A 17289-nucleotide genomic window follows, 5' to 3' on the forward strand; every position below is an offset into this window, starting at 1 on the left:
ATCTTTGCCAGGAGGCCTGGACCAGAGGAGGAACTGTCCAACAAAATCCAGAGCTAGCTTAGCAAAGCTTGGCGAGGAGCTGACTCAGAGCTCTTGCACCAGCAACTAACAGAGATAAAAGGTGAATGTGCATGTTTTTAGCAGAACCAGCTGCCGTGCCTCTTCCTGGAGTTCAGGGGCGTACGAAAAGACATGCTTCATCCGAGTTCAGTTCCCATTCAACCATCACAGTGGCTGAGCCCCCTTCCTCCAGCCCTGGAGCAAACTATGCAGAGGAAATATGTCAAAGACTGCTTCCCCTCTACCCCCAGCTCTGAGTCCCAGCAGTTGAAAGGTTCGTGCCCCCATGTTATCTTCTGCCAGGGATATGCCCTTTCCTACTGGAGAATAGGAATATTGAGATATAACCAGTAATGGGATATTATAAGCTATACAGTGGTACCTCGGGTTAAGTACTTAATTCGTTCCGGAGGTCTGTTCTTAACCTGAAACTGTTCTCAACCTGAAGCACCACTTTAGCTAATGGGGCCTCCAGCTGCTGCCACGCCACCAGAGCACGATTTCTGTTCTCATCATGAAGCAAAGTTCTTAACCTGAAGCACTATTTCTGGGTTAGCGGAGTCTGTAACCTGAAGCGTCTGTAACCCGAGGTACCACTGTAGTAATCAGGGCTCCACCCCAAGCCGGAACTCATCAGAACTCAGTTCCAGCACCTCTCAGGTGGGTAACATTGCCATTATATGAGAACAAGGGAGGCACTTGTGGTGCGTCCCGGTACCTTAAGGTCCATAAATAACAACACCTTAAAGGTCCCGGGCCCTAAGGAAGTTAGATTAGCCTCAACCAGAGCCAGGGCCTTTTCAACACTGGCTCCGGCCTGGTGGAACGCTCTGTCTCATGAGACCAGGGGCCTGCAGGATCTGATTTCTTTCCGCAGGGCATTTAAGACAAAGTTGTTTCGCCTGGCCTTTGGCTTGGAGCCAATTTGATTCCCTCCCCCTCTTTCTTTTTTCCTTTCTCCTTCTGTGTTGAAACTCTTATTTGGGGACTTCCCTGGCTTTTTTCTGGCCCATGTAGGACCAGTCTGGATAGTTAGCCTTGGTGAAGACTTGACGTTTTTATCCCCCAAAAAGTTTTTGATTGAGTTTCTACTGAAATGAGGCTGCATTTTAATGTTTTAATGTTGTATTTTAATCTTGTTTTTTAAGCCGTATTTCAATCGTTTTTATATTTGGTGTTAGCCGCCCTGAGCCCGGTCTTGGCTGGGAAGGGCGGGGTATATAAAAAAAGTTATTATTATTATTATAGAAAAATAGCACTGGATATAATAACACCTGGATAGTTCAATTGCTAGAGCATGAGACTCTTAATCTCAGGGATGTGAGTTTGAGCCCCACGTTGGACGAAAATATTCTTGCTTTGCAGGGGGTTGGTTTAAACGACTCTTGTGACCCCTTCCAACCCTACGATTCTGCGATTCTATTCTTCTTTTTGATTGGAGTTTGATGTTATGCTGTTGCTTTGAGTTTCATTCTTTTGCTAGCCAGCCTGGGAATGCCAATTGACTCTGAAGCATGGCATATGAATCTTAGCAATAAATGACTTTTGTTTGCTTATTTTTTTTATTAATCCCTTATACCCCCATTTCCTGTTCACAACAGAACATTCAAGGGGGCTAACAACAGAAGGGCGAAGGGAAAGAGGGATTAAAAGATACATAAAACAATCAGATACAATAAAATCAACCCACAACCGTGGAAAAAACGAGAAAAACCCAATAATAAACAAAGCAACTAGCCCTCTAACCCACCAACCTTTGGAGCAAAAAGGCTATTACAGTAGCTCCTGAATGGGTGGTAAACATCCCAGGCTTTGAGCACAGAGCTCTCTATCTGTATGCCTCCATTTTGCAAACCTGGAATGATGATGGCATTGTTACTTCCGAGTGAGCATTTTTTTTCTCAGCAAGATTTCGGCAGGCCATGCGTCATTGTTGGAGCACATGCATTGCAAGCAGAATGTTCTGGGTTCAATCCTTGATATCGGAAACCCTGGATAGCCTACAGCCTCTCAATGCAGACACCACTGAACCAGGTAGACCAGGGGTCAGCAAACCTTTTCAGCAGGGGGCCGGTTCACTGTCCCTCAGACCTTGGGGGTGGGGCAGACTATTTTTTGGGGGGGGAATGAACGAATTCCTATGCCCCACAAATAACCCAGAGATGCATTTTATATAAAAGGACACATGCCACTCATGTAAAAACACGCTAATTCCCAGACCGGATTGAGAAGGCGATTGGCCTGGATCTGGCTCCCGGACCTTAGTTTGCCTACCCATGAGGTAGACCAAGGATCTCACTCCGTGTAGTCAGGGACGGACTCTGGTATTATGGCACCTTCAGTGAGGACAAAATTTGACACCCTAACCCTCCCAATATTTCTTATTTCCCCAACAATTCCTTTCCTATTTATTATTATTCTGCACCCCCTCAGCTCAGCGCCATTTTGCAGGGGAACCACCTGCACTGCCCTAAATCCAGCAATGGTATAAGGCATTTTCCTTTGTCCCCAGACTGTCTGCTAAAAGCCCAGAATTGCTGTTGATTAATAAAAATAAAAATTTATTATTTATACCCACCCATCTGGCTAGGTTTCTCCAGCCACTCTGGGCGGCTCCCAACAGAATATTAAAAACTTTTACGATAAAACATCAAACATTAAAAACTTCAGATGTCTTCTAAAAGTCAGAAAGCTGTTTATTTCCTTGACATCCGATGGGAGGGCGTTCCACAGGGCGGGCGCCACTACTGAGAAGGCCCTCTGTCTGCTTCCCTGTAACTTCACTTCTCACATTGAGGGAACTCCCCAGAAGGCCCTGGGAGCTGGACCTCAAGTGTTCGGGCTGAAGGATGGGGGTGGAGACGCTCCTTCAGGTATACTATAATGAGCTAATAAGGTTAGGAGATGGTCACTGGGTAGGTGGGGGGGGGGTTTCTCTGTTAGCTTTGAATCTTTCTGTCATTTCAAATGAGGTTTCCATCACTGCTTGGAAAAGGTGGAGCCCGTTTTAGAGCTGGCAGGAAGCAGCAGCAGAGGCGTGCGGTGCTTGCAAGAGACACAAACAGGGTCCCTTTTGCATTAGCCACTGCGCTGCTTGCTTGAGGTACCTGTTCCCCAAATCCTTTACCTGTATTATTTGTAAGTCCCCAGATATTGCATATCCACCGTAAGCCTCCGACACACTCTCATCAAAAGAAAACCCAACCCGGCGGTGGTGGCCCCAGAATTTCTCCTTACATCCTTATCTCCTTATGGCCCATTTTCTTGTGATAGCAGGTAGGAGTCCATTTCTTAAGTATGTTTGACCTGAGCTATTTTATTTGAAGGCGGCGGGTTTTAAGCAACAGAACAAAGCCCACTGCAGGCGTCGGCTGTATTAGGGGCTCTGCTCTCAGGTGCCAGCACAACTCCTTCATTTCTGATGTTCCAAAGTTCTGGTGTTTGCAGGATCTTTATCACGACTTCCTCAAAGGCAGTTTCCACGCCATCCTTCATTTTAGCACTGGTCTCTAGGCAAAAACAAACAGCAAGGCACTGCTTGAAATGTGAGGACCTAGGCTTTCCAGAGTTCCAGTTTGCATTCAGAGTGGCGTTAGTACTAGGCACCAAAAATACTAAATACAAGCTGCTAAACTGCAGCAGTCCCCGACTGCAAGGGGAAGATCCCCTCTCAACTCACTGCTCCCACTTCTGTATTTAAACCTAACTGGGGATGGATGCAGTAGGCAGAAATCAGGCAGCAAATCAGCCCAGAAGCTATGAAGAACAGTGATCTGGGGCTCCTATGACTCTCACCTGGGACAGCTTCCCAGGAGCCAGAGGAATACAGGGCCCATCGATTGCCTTAAAGGTAAAGGGACCCCTGACCATTAGGTCCAGTCGTTGCCGACTCTGGGGTTGCGGCGCTCATCTCGCTTTATTGGCCGAGGGAGCCGGCGTACAGCTTCTGGGTCATGTGGCCAGCATGACTAAGCCGCTTCTGGTGAACCAGAGCAGCGCATGGAAACACTGTTTACCTGCCCGCCGGAGCAGGTATCTATTTATCTACTTGCACTTTGATGTGCTTTCGAACTGCTAGGTTGGCAGGAGCAGGGACAGAGCAATGGGAGCTCACCCCGTCGCGGGGATTCAAACCGGCGACCTTCTGATCAGCAAGCCCTAGGCTCTGTGGTTTAACCCACAACGCCACCCGCGTCCCAATCGATTGCCTTACTGTAAATTAAATCAGGCGTTGTATTCATTTGATCTTTTCTGTATGAATTTATTCTGAAACAGCGTATAGAAATAGCATGGAAGGAAAGTCTGGACAGTTGAAGCAGGGGTAAAGACTTTTTTAACATTCATTTTCTAAAGGGGTTTCTAAAAAGGTAAAAAGACAAAGGACCCCTGGACAGTGAAGTCCAGTCAAAGGCGACTATGGGGTGGCAGCGCTCGTTTCACTTTCAGGTCGAGGGAGCCGGTGTTTGTCCGCATACAGCTTTCCGGGTCATGTGGCCAGCAGGACTAAACCCTTTCTGGCACAACGGGACACCGTGACAGATACCAGAGTGCACGGAAACGCTGTTTACCTTCCCGCCACAGTGGTACCTATTTATCTATTTGCACTGGCGTGCTTTCGAACTGCTAGGTTGGCAGGAGCTGGGACAGAGCAATGGGAGCTCACCCTATTGTGGGGATTCAAATTGCTGACCTTCTAATCAGCAAGCCCAAGAGACTCAGTGGTTTAGACCACGTCCCTAAAGGGGTTTCCATTAGTAGCTGTTGTGCAGTTAGTTAGTTAGTTATGCCTAATACCCTCATGTGGCAAAAGCAAGGAGCAATCATGGATCTGTTAAAGATCTGTTGTGGTTCTTCTTTGTTAAATGCATGCGCCCACGTTTGTACAAAGAAATATTAACTACTAAAGAGCATAGAGATTTCCCTTAAAGAGCAGGCCTTTCTTTGTACAAGGTAAATCGATGCTTTGGTTTATTTCTGCGCAGTCAAAATATCGTGAAAGGGAATTGTATCCACAGTGCCATTCACCAAGGGGGTTTATGGGAGGAGCTGATGGAAGTTTGTTTGTGGGTTCCGCTAATTTTGAGAAATCTGTTGCCACGGCCAATAGGATCGCCTAAACAGACCCACAAAGAAGAAGAGCTGTGCAACTGCTTTGCATCCAGATGTTCCCAACTAGGATGCCCTGCATCTAGAAGAACTGGGAATGTTCCTGGCCTGAATCCCCAGACAGCAAATGCCACTCAGTGTACACAATACTGAGCTAGATGGAGCAATGAGTGACTCACTCTAGCAGCCTTTCTCAACCTGTGGGTCCCCAGATGTTGTTGGACTACAACTCCCATCACCCCTAGCTAGCAAGGCCAGAGCTCAGGGATAATGGTAGTTGTAGTCCAACAACATCTGGGGGATCTTCCTTCCTTTTACTGCTGCCATCTCTGTGTCTTGAACAGCAGTCTTGCAAGCAGACATGGAGCAGGTGAACCCTTTCCTTGCTTGGAGAGGAACATGGATTTACCTGCTCATTTTCTGCATGCAATATTGTTCTTTAAGACAATTGAATGACACCAACAGAAAGGCGACTGCTCCAATATGTTCCGAAGGCAGCCCATATTGGAAGGTTTTTTATGCTTGACATTTTATTATGTTTGTATATTTTGTTGGAAGCTGCCCAGAGTGGCTGGGGTATAAATAAAATTATTATTATTATTATTATTATTATTGTTGTTGTTGTTGTTGTTGTTGTTGTTGTTGTTGTTGTTGTTGTTATTATTATTATTATTATTATTATTATTATTATTATTCCCCTGTTTCAACCTTGGTAAGCCAGCCAGCCCCTTCTGCGGGTTCTCTTCACATACCTACAAAGAGCATGGAGTGTTTCTGAGCAAACTGCAAGCCTTCCTTTCTGTCTACCTCACGATCCGTCTATAGATAGGGAGAGAACGTTATCAGACACTGGACCCAAGTGGTGGATTGTATAAACACACAAACACACACACACACACCAAATCAGGATATTGCATTCCTACTGAATCAGTAAATGTCCAGCTAGATTATCTTAGCAGCTCAGCTACCATCCCTCAGTTTTGACAGCATTTGAAGTTTTTAGCTGCTAAATTCCAAACTGTCAAATGCTGGAACAAGCATTGACAACAGTAATTATGTTGCCCAACGCCAAGGCATCTTTCGTAAGGGCTCTCCAAATGATACAAACATTGCATTTAATAAGCTTTATCTTGATTAGGATAACTGATGCTCATGAATGCATTTCTGCCCGTTTTGTCAGTGATTGAAAGGGAGAAGAGAACAAGGGTTCTTGAATTGCCTTTCCCCCATCCCTGGATAAAACAATAGCAGGGCTGTTACTTCTGAGGCTGATGCCGATTTAAAAACACAATGATCTGCGACCTAGCCAAACGCCAGCCTGGGATTCCCTTTTTTGCATGCACAAAGCTACCCAGAGATGGCTCTGGGTCTTAATTGCATCAATTAAGGACTCAAATCCAGAGAGACAGAAGACAGCTTGTACTCCCTTCCCTGCTTACTGCCCTCTGAAGCCAATTCTGGACATCTCACAAGTACCTCTCGCTTTCTGCACTGATAACCTCCGGAACTGACATGTGTTTAATGAATGTTCGGGGTGAAATTTGTTTTGCACGGAATGTCTAGCCAACTGCATTGTGTGGGGTGAAGAAGGAATTTTAGGCAGGGTAATTTGTTAAAGGGCCCTCTCCGCCCCCTTTACACTTGTGGAACTGCTTGGGGAATGGCCAGCTGGCTTTGTGATTAACACGAGAGCTAGCCAATCAGCGTTGCCAGACGAGGAGAAGTGCTTCTTGACTGGCTGGTCCTTGTGCCAATCAGTGTCCTGCAAATTCAGCTTCTGCTGCTAAGCAGAAGAGCTGCTTCCCCTTTGCATTTGATCCTGCTGCAAATTATGTATGCCTCCTGCGCAGCTACAGCAAAGATCTGATGGATGTCAAACAACCCCAGGGGCTTTTGCTTGTGTGTTTGCTTCCCTCTGCCTTTATAACAACTTTGAGAGACGAGGCGCCGCGCACCACGAATCAATCACGGTTGTTGTTGTTTTTTAGTGCCCATATTTTGTTCACGGAACAATTCGCTTCAGAGATGCACAACGAAGCAAGAGGGAAGAAAGAGCCAGAAAAAGACAGCCGGTATCAGCCAGAGCCATGACGTGGTTGTCTCTTTGCTCTGTGAGCTGTTTTTTCTTGTTGTGGGGGCGAGAGCCCCGAAGCCACAGGAAAATCCAGCGATTTACACACATACACACACATATGAAAAGCAGCAACGAAACACAAGGGGCTCTCAAAAGACTAAACAGATTGCCCATTAAGGCAGAGCAAGAGGGAGAGGTCTCTCCCAGGAAGATGAGGTATGGAGTCAGCTGGTGCCTCTGGCAAAGCGTAGGAGGCACAGGCAGGCAACAACAACAGGAGCAAAGAGACCGATCCCTGCAGGCTGGGACAAGGCTCTGGAAGGATGCAGAGAGGCAGGGAGTGGAAGCCATTGCTGTCAGCCTCATGAATCCTTTTGCTCTAGCCATTAACGGGGCCTGCACATCAGTCCTATACCAGGGCCTGCAGGTAGCCCGCATTAACCATCAGCAGACGCGAAATGCGCGTGGCCTCTTTTAAATTAGGTAAAGGGTAAAGGGACCCCTAACCATTAGGTCCAGTCGTGACCGACTCTGGGGTTGCAGTGCTCATCTTGCTTTATTGGCCGAGGGAGCCGGCGTACAGCTTCCAGGTCATGTGGCCAGCATGACTAAGCTGCTTCTGGCGAACCAGAGCAGCGCACGGAAACGCCGTTTACCTTCCTGCCAGAGCGGTACCTATTTATCTACTTGCACTTTGACGTGCTTTCGAACTGCTAGGTTGGCAGGAGCAGGGACCGAGCAACAGGAGCTCACCCCGTCGCGGGGATTCGAACTGCTGACCTTCTGATTGGCAAGTCCTAGGCTCTGTGGTTTAACCCACAGCGCCACCTGCATCCCTTTCTTTTAAATTAGAGGCACACAATTCAACTATTTCCCATGTGGAAGTGTTTGGCAACGGTGACAGCTCTCAGTTCGAACCTATCCATTCTCCAACAGCCTCCTTGTGTTCCCTCTGCAGCCCAGAGCAAATGCTCCCCCTCAAAACCCTCCCTCTTTTTTCCACTGGACATCATCCTCTCTGCACAACCACAGTCCTCTGTGTGCCTCCGACTCTCAGGCACTTCCTCCAGTTTCTTCCTTCTTGCATCCCCATTTCTCAAATTACCCCGTATTTTTTCCTCCTTGCACCACCACAGGTAGAAGAAGAAGAAGAAGAAGAGTTTGGATTTGATATCCCGCCTTTCACTCCCTTTAAGGAGTCTCAAAGCGGCTAACATTCTCCTTTCCCTTCCTCCCCCACAACAAACACTGTGTGAGGTGAGTGGGGCTGAGAGACTTCAAAGAAGTGTGACTGGCCCAAGGTCACCCAGCAGCTGCATGTGGAGGGGCGGAGACGCAAACCCAGTTCCCCAGATTACGAGACTACCGCTCTTAACCACTGCACCACACTGGCTCTCTCTACACCTGCTCTCCTCCTCCATCTCTCCAATGAAACATTTGCATCTCTTGGTATTTTCTCCCCTGACCCTCTTGTGGACCCGGAAGCAGAAAAGCCCCATCAGGCTGCAGTCCTAGGACAGGCGTTCTTGGTCAGCAACGACAAGATGAGCAAACTAGAAGCAGTGGGGTGCCAAACGTCCCCAGCGGGTTCTTGTATTCCAGCTCTTCCAGTATTTGTTAGCTGCTGCGCACAGAGCCCTGTTTTCATACATTCTGGGCACCACAATTTAAGGAGGATATTGACATGCTGGGATATGCAGAGAGGAGGGTGACTAAGATGATCAAGGGTCTGGAAACGAAGCCTTATGAGGAACGGTCGAAGGAGCTGGGCATGTTTAGCCTGGAGAAGAGACTGAGAGGAGATATGATAGCCATCTTCATGGAGGATGCAGCAAGCTTGTTTTCTCCTGCTCCAGAGAGCAGGACCTGAACCAAGGGCTTCAAGTTACAAGAAAGGAGATTGTGACTAAACATCAGGAAGAAATTTCTGGTGGCAAGAGCTGTTCGACAGTGGAATGGTCTCTCTTGGGAGGTGGTGGGCTCTCTTTCCTTGGGAGATTTTAAAGCAGAGGTTGTGTGGCCACCTGTCACATATGATCTGGTTGAGATTCCTGCATTGCAGGGGGTGGACTAGATGGCTCTTGGAGTCCCACCCAACTTGACAATTCAATGATTCAATGATGAGCAATTGTAATCTAGAGCCCCAGGAGAAGCAACACTAACTCTTTCTGCCCACCATCTTCTTTAGCATTTGTTATGTACTGAGCTGAATAGGATCCAAAATGCAGCAGTCTGATTGGTCCTAGAACAATAGGATTCAGAATGCAGCAGTCTGATTGGTCCTAGAACAATAGGACCCAGAATGCAGCAGTCTGATTGGTCCACAGGAGCCACCCAATCCAGCTCCAGGTGGAAGTGAATCCGCAACCTGATTGGCCTACAGGAGAATCCCGGAATTAGCCAATCATGTGGGGCCCGTTGTGTAAATAACCACTATGAGCTGAATAAAGAGAATGAAATCCATTCTTGACTCCGAGTATATTTCAGCATTTATGTCACTAATAAAACAGGAACTGCAAGATCAAGTGTGACTCTCAGGGGCCGTTCGATGGGGAACCTGCAGCCCTGCAGATGTCGGTGGACTCAGCCCCAGTCAGCAGAGCAATCAGCCAGGGGGTGATGGATTGTTGCAGTCCAACAACATCTGCAAGGCTACATGTTCCTCATCCCTGGCTTAGGATGTTGTGGCCGGACCGTGTGGGAATAATAATAAATAAAGGTGAATGTGATCTTTTTTGCAGCGCCACAGGGGGCCGGCCAGAACAACAACAACACCATTCTAAGAAACAAACGCCATAAACAAATTCCCCATGGCTTTGCACTTACCCCTATGCCAGATAGTTTTAATGTCCTAATGATATCTTGCTTGTCTTTCAGGCTGTACACTGCTTAGGGATTTTTTGAAAAAGATAAATGCTTTCAAATAAATAAAAGGAGCAGGCTCCCACCTCCCAACTGACCTCGTCGATTTTGTTGCCCACCAACATCTTCACAACGCTTTTCTTCGTGAAAACATCCAGCTCTTGCAGCCAGCATTCCAGTCCCGCAAAAGTTTCCCTCTTAGTGACATCATAAACTGGTCAGGAGGGACAAAAACAAACAGGTCTTTCCTCCCTCAGGGGCATTTTGTGTTCACATGAAAAGAGCAAAACGGGAAGGAGAAGCAGCTGCTGTTTTCCCCAGTCTTGGCCTGTCAGGGGGTTCTGTGAAGCTGTCCACCCCGCAAATTACGCTCGCCTGTCAGTCAGCTGGCGTCATTCCAACAGCTGGTGACATCAGCTTGAGGGATTCTGCTCTGCAGAGCTGCAATTCTCAAAGTTCCCTGTGAAAAGGGATTGGCTGTTAAACCACTCTAGGAATAACAGCTCTGTGATGGGAAGAGGGGGCCTTCCTAACCAAAGTACAGCTCCCATAATTCTTTGGGGGAAGACATGACTGCTCAGAGTGGTACCGTAGTGAATGGTGTGAATGTGTGCTTTCTGAGTACTGGGTCACCAATCTTAATAACCTTTGCCCGCTTGAAAACCTTTGCCTCTCCTGTTCCCATTCACCTCTTTGTGACATCTTTGACTTCTCTGAGTTAGCTTACGATCCTCTTCCTCCCTCCACATCCCTTTTTCCTTTTGTGCCATGCCCTTTAGATTGTAAGCCCGAGGGCATGGACTGCCTTTGGTTTTTTTTTTTTTTTTAATTATTGATCTGCAAGCCACTCTGGGGAGTATTTTTGGCTGAAAGGAAGATCAAAAATGCTTTAAATAAACAAAACTGTAAGGAGTGCGGTTTTGTGAAAGTCACGGGCACACCTATTGCTGCAGTTTAACCTTGCATGACTGAATCGCTTTTGGAACTTTTAAACTCCCCCCGACATACACTTTAAAAGGAACCTGTGAGAATATTTCAGCAAGGTGAAAATGCAACTGGGTGAGGGGGTCTCTGTTTTCTTTGGGAAAAGGCCGGAAAGGCTATTTACTCTATGGCCTAAAACCAATGTCAAATGGAAATGTCTCGGAAGCCAAGCTGAAATGCCTTCAGCCTTTATGTCTGAAAAATTTTCAAGAAGTAGAAGCTCTCTGCCAAGGGAACAACCATTGCCAACACTTGGCTTAGTGGCATGGATGTGAGGCAGCACTAATTGCTGTTCTACACCTGCCAGTGCCAGAATGACCCATAGAGGAAAGTGTGTACTTCCATCTACCTCTGTCTTAATGTGTTTCACTTCAGAGTTGTGCTAATTACAACCCGCTATGCCTTCCACATACCTAAAATTATACCTTGAGCACCTCGGTAATAGCTAGGAGTCAAAGTCCGGAATCGCTCCTGCCCTGCCGTGTCCTATGGAAAGGGAAACAAAGGTGTTTAGAACAAAGAGACCATTTAAAGCTCTGTAGCCCCAACGTAAGGGACGCGGGTGGCGCTGTGGGTTAAACCACAGAGCCTAGGACTTGCCGATCAGAAGGTCAGCAGTTCGAATCCCCGCCACGGGGTGAGCTCCTGTTGCTCGGTCCCTGCTCTTGCCAACCTAGCAGTTCGAAAGCACATCAAAGCGCAAGTAGCTAAATTGGTACCACTCCGACGGGAAGGTCAATGGCGTTTCCGTGCGCTGCTCTGGTGCGCCAGAAGTGGCTTCGTCATGCTGGCCACATGACCTGGAAGCTGTACGCCGGCTCCCTCGGCCAATAAAGCAAGATGAGCGCTGCAACCCCAGAGTCGGCCACGACTGGACCTAACGGTCACGGGTCCCTTTACTTTTACCTACCACCAATGTAAACTAATAGCTCCACACACACACCCGCCACTGCCAGCCCCAGGACCCAATTGCCTTCCATAGGGACATCCCAGGAAAACAGGGCCTGGGGAGATGTCATGAGACTGGTTGGAAGCAGAGGAATGGTGGGAGGAACTAGCTGGGGAACCCCTAGAGGGCTTAGAGCCTGAGGAGTGGTGGTGGGATGACAAGGAGGGAGAAGGCTGGGAAGAGGAGAGGTCGGAAGCTGAAGAGGTAACAGGGTTTAGTGAGCAGGGCGAGTCTCTGGCAGAGAATCTGAATCTACAGGAGAGGAGGGAGGCCAAGAAGCAGAGATGAGTCAGGCTAGTGAAGTGTCACAAGTGGCTCCCCAAATCAGTAGAGGCATGAAAAGGGCAGAGGAGAGTTTGGTTTCACACAGGCGTAGTCTCTGATTGCATGGGAAAAGCTCCGGAGACAGTAGCGGAGGAAGGAAGGGGCAGGGCGCACTGGGCGTCATGGGGGTCTGCAGGGTGGTACAGGGGTTGCTGGGCAATATGTAATATGTGCGCTGCAGGACGGAGGAGCCACTGCCTGTTCCTCAGAAAGTTGGCTAAAAACAAGCTCAACAACCTTGGGGGATTTCTGAAAAAAAGCTCCACTAGTTGCTGCTGAGGTGAGGACTTTCAGTCCTTCATCACTTTACAAAACATAAAAAGTCTTTAAAAAATAAATAAATGTGGATCTGTTGCCCTGGGGTGACAGAACCCTTTAATCCACTTAAAATGCACAACCCCAAAGTTCTGATATGCACTTGAATCCCTCACGCAAAATACAGACCCCCTGCTTTTCCCTTGACATGAAAGTGCTTCTGCTCAGTGCTTTGAGTTGCCACAGCTCTGAAAAACAAGCACTCTGCTGGAGAGCAGACCCAGCAGTCTTATATTGGGGTATTTGTACAAGCACGAATAGTTTTAGCACCCTAGTCAGGATATGGCTGCTGCTCTGCTTCCTTAGAAGGTAGAACTACACTCACAAAATGTCTCACTTTTTCTCAAAGCCATTTTTAAATCAATCAATCAATCAATCAAACAAACAAACAAACAAACAAACAAACAAACAAACCCAAGCCTTTCTTTACAGTGGTACCTTGGGTTAAGAACTTAATTTGTTCCGGAGGTCCGTTCTTAACCTGAAACTGTTCTTAACCTGAGGTACCACTTTAGCTAATGAGGTCTCCTGCTGCTGCCACGCAATTTCTGTTCTCATCCTGAAGCAAAGTTCTTAACCCGAGGTAATATTTCTGGGTTAGCGGAGTCTGTAACCTGAAGCGTATGTAACCCAAGGTACTACTGTATTTTTCACTAGAAAAAAAACATGCTCCATGTGTGCAGAAAATAAAATGGCTGCCATGTCCTGAATTGATAAAGCTTGTCCTATATTTCAGGTGCTCTCTCTCTCTCTGTGTGAGTGTGTCTCTCTCTGTCTTTCCCTCTGCCAAGTTAGGGATCCTCTCCCAAGCACGTGTTTGAAAAGGTGTGCAAAAGGCCATGTATTTGAGCTCTGAGTAGCCAAGCACAGACTGATTTACAAATCTGTGTGTATGTCTGCACGTGTGACAAATTCCAGAGGGGCCATCGCACGAGGCTGCAATAGATTGTAATGGACTGCTTTGAAGTCACTTCAGCACCAGATGGGAAGAAAAAATAAAAGTACCAGCAGCCTGGTTTGCAACGGAGAGAAAAGGCACTATTTACCCATATTGCGAGTTGCACGGGAAAGTCGCCAAGCACCATCTTCTTCACTTTGAAATCAACACCTGGGGAGAGAAAGAGAGGCGTCAGAGCAGACCCACCTGTTTTTGGAGAGGACTTATTGGATGCTGTGTGGCAGGCATAGCAATTCCAACAGGAAGAAAGATGGGATCGAAATAAAATGTTCAAACAGATAAGTGCGAGGGTGCCTCTTGTTGTTTGGGTGGAGAAGCGGTGTGTTTCTCTTCAGACCTGCTTTTCCAAAACCCCACCGCAGCCCCTGCCCCACTGATATGCGGCCCCTGGAAGATGGCGTATGAGGGAAAGCGGCCCACAGGAGGAGATTCCCTGTCCTTGCATTATCCACAAAGAGAGGCTGGTTAATGCTGGTAGGCACAGCTCTATTTGAGTCTCCCTGCCTGGACTTGCAAGTCAGGTGGTGGCCTGGGGCAGGAGAGCATTTAGGGTGCCAGTACGGCAGTGTACAATCCCAGAGTGCCCTTTGCCATCGCTGAGGAGCAAAATGAGGAGCAAAATGGATTGAGCTGATCCAGGGCCAGGACTGGAACGAAGTACAGTGGTGCCTCAGGTTAAGTATTTAATTCGTTCCGGAGGTCCGTTCTTAACCTGAAACTGTTCTTAACCTGAAGCACCACTTTAGCTAATGGGGCTTCCCGCTGCTGCCGTGCCGCCGGAGCACAATTTCTGTTCTTATCCTGAAGCAAATTTCTTAACCTGAAGCACTATTTCTGGGTTAGCGGAGTCTGTAACCTGAAGCGTATGTAACCTGAGGTACCACTGTATGCAGCAGCCGATCGGAAAAGTGCCTCTGAACACGCCCCAATTGTCCCCAGCGCCGTACGACCGCATTCAAACTCTGCGCAGAGCCAGATTAGTAAACGAAGCTTCGCTTTCAGAAAGAGATGCCTCAACGGTATTTATGTAATATGCGGTTCTCTATGCGCAGAAAAGGAAGGAGGAGAGAACACCCTCCGAGGAAGAACGGTTGGTGAAAGCCGGGCTCAGGGCGGCTAACAACAATAAAAGAAAGAACATTCTAAAATCATTTCATTATAAATTAATTCAAATCAAATTGATGGCAACCATTGGGCTAGAGTTCTGTGAAGATTGCCAAAGGAGGGAGTCAGGCTGTGCCCTGACCAAAGGCCTGGTGGAACAGCTCTGTCTTGCAGGCCCTGCAGAAAGATGTCAAGTCCCGCAGGGCCCTAGTCTCTTGTGACAGAGCATTCCACCAGATCAGAGCCACAGCCGAAAAAGCCCTGGCTCTGGTTGAGGCCAGCCTAACCTCTCTGTGGCCTGGGACCTTCAGGATGTTTTTGTTTGAAGACCGTAAGGTCCTCCGTGGGACATACCAGGAGAGGTGGCCCCGTAGGTATGAGGGCCCTAGTCCGTATAGGGCCTTAAAGGTTAAAACCAGCACCTTAAACCTGATCCTGTACTCCACCGGGAGCCAGTGCATTGAGACTGTCAAGCACAGCCACATCCTACGTCTGTCTTCCTCTGGAAAAAAATAATATCCTGGGAATGCTAGTTTGTGAAGGGTGCTGAGAATTGCAACTATAGTTCCCAGGGTTCTTTGGGAGGAAGGGAAGCCAGGAGCTGCGGACAGGACCTGTGTTAAGAGATGGTGACATTTGAATCCCGGGCTTCCAAGGAGGAATGGAGGGGAACCCAAATGCCCACAACATAAAGGGCAAGTTCCACCCCCCTCTCTTTCCAGAGAACAGGGGCAGCCAGTTGATGCTCACCAATGGTTGGGTTCAAGTAGGGCTCAAACTGATCCTCAGTGAATCTCAGCAGAAGGCTGTGGGAGGAGACAAGGAGAAAGAGGTGAGTTGAAGAGACATCCTAGGACTTGCTTCCCTCTGTCTCTCTCTCTCTGTCTCTCTCTCTCTCTCTTTTACTCTCTCTCCAACTGGAGCAGTTTCTCCCCAGCCCCCTCAGTGAGCCTCCCCTCCCCCACTTCCCATGCACCTGGATTTTCCTACTCCGCTGTCTCCGACCAAGAGTAGCTTCAGGATGGGCAGTGACCCAGCGTCTTCTCGCGCCATGGCAAGCTCTGTTGCCAGACGGAGCAAGGAATTTGGCAGGAGCAAAACAAGGGCGGCCCGCCCAACATCTGAGCCAGAAACACTGGAAGGAGAGAGGAGGAGTCAGAGTCAGAATAAATATAGGTCGCCGCCACCACCCCTTCCTTAGGCAAGGTGCACATTATGCACTAGAGAGCTGCATGAGGTTAGTTTGTGGCAGCGACTAGTTTCTAAAAAAAGGTGTCTCAAGTCTTGCCTCCAAATCTGAAAACTGGGCTCTGCTTGATCAGTGGTAAGGGAAAGGCACAACACTCAGGCTTCACAGACAGGGTAGCTCAGTTGGTTAGAGCATGGGTAGGCAAACTAAGGTCCGGGGGCTGGATCCGGCCCAATCGCCTTCTGAATCCGGTCCGCAGATGGTCTGGGAATCAGTGTGTTTTTACATGAGTAGAATGTGTGCTTTTATTTAAAATGCATCTCTGGGTTATTTGTGGGGCATAGGAATTCGTTCGTTTCCCCCCAAAAATATAGTCCGGCCCCCCACAAGGTCTGAGGCACAGTGGACCGGCCCTCTGCTGAAAAAGTTTGCTGACCACTGGGTTAGAGCATGGTGCTGATAATGCCAAAGTTGCAGGTTCGATCCCCATAAGGGACACCTGCATATTCCTGTATTACATGGGGTTACACTAGACTAGAAGATCCACAGGATCCCTTCCAACTCTACAATTCTACGAGCCTCAGCAAACCTGCGCTTGCAAAACGGTGGAACAACAATTTGGCAATGTTCTCCTTCTTCTGCTTGAAGGCAGATACTAGACTCAGTTCCCAAGCCCACGTTCAGCATCACGGTTTAACCTTCAAATATATCTGTGAAGTCTGCCTGCCCTGCGACGTATAGCGCAGTGTGCCCAGACCCGTGGACCTCTAGATAATGCGGGACTGAAACTCCCATCATCCCCTGACAATTGGCCACGTTGCTGGCGGAGGCTGATGGGAGTTGGAGTCCAACAGCATCGGTAAGGCCACAGGTTCCCCAGCCCCGTTATAGGGGATCTAAGAAGTGCTGTGCCTGATTTTTTTTAGGCACCAGAAGGAGTTTTCGCAGAAATAGCACTGATTCCTACAGGCTTTGCACCCACGTATGAGTGCACAGGATCCCATCTTCAGGCTGTGATCCTAAACGTATTTTAAACCACTGAAATCCATTGGCTGGTTTCCACGGCGGGTAAAAAACCAGATTGAATTTCGTATTGATTGCTCCTGTAGAAATCGAGAAAGCAAGGGTTCTCTTGGGACTAACACCCACCTTACCCGCACAAAAGAGATCCGGAGCAGGGGAAGGTCGTCATATAGCTAAGCTTTGATTCGGAGCCGGGCCAGCAAGAGGCCCAAGTCGCCTCCGGAGCATGAGAAGCTGTCTCAAGGCGGAACAGTTGGGGTTTTTTCGCTCCTGCCGAGAGAGAGAGAACCCATCCCTCACCCGCACACCTCGAATTCAGGAGGGCACCTGTAGCTTTAAAC

The 17289-nt window shown here is 48.1% G+C and overlaps 1 protein-coding gene across 1 annotated transcript; it reads right to left on the reverse strand.

The window, feature by feature from the left end:
- Positions 1-3356: 3356 nt before the first annotated feature.
- Positions 3357-17180, reverse strand: LOC128399548 (ras-related protein Rab-18-B-like). Its single transcript, XM_053361116.1, has 8 exons — positions 17080-17180; positions 15713-15871; positions 15487-15542; positions 13721-13782; positions 11500-11572; positions 10201-10316; positions 5919-5985; positions 3357-3569 (listed from the first exon to the last, which is right to left on the reverse strand). The coding sequence occupies exons 1-8, from the start codon at positions 17115-17117 to the stop codon at positions 3397-3399; spliced, it is 744 nt and encodes a 247-aa protein (XP_053217091.1). The 5' UTR covers positions 17118-17180; the 3' UTR covers positions 3357-3396.
- Between the last annotated feature and the right edge of the window lie 109 nt (positions 17181-17289).

The sequence above is a fragment of the Podarcis raffonei genome, chromosome 13, assembly GCF_027172205.1.
Source record: "Podarcis raffonei isolate rPodRaf1 chromosome 13, rPodRaf1.pri, whole genome shotgun sequence".
In the NCBI taxonomy this organism is placed as follows: domain Eukaryota; kingdom Metazoa; phylum Chordata; class Lepidosauria; order Squamata; family Lacertidae; genus Podarcis; species Podarcis raffonei.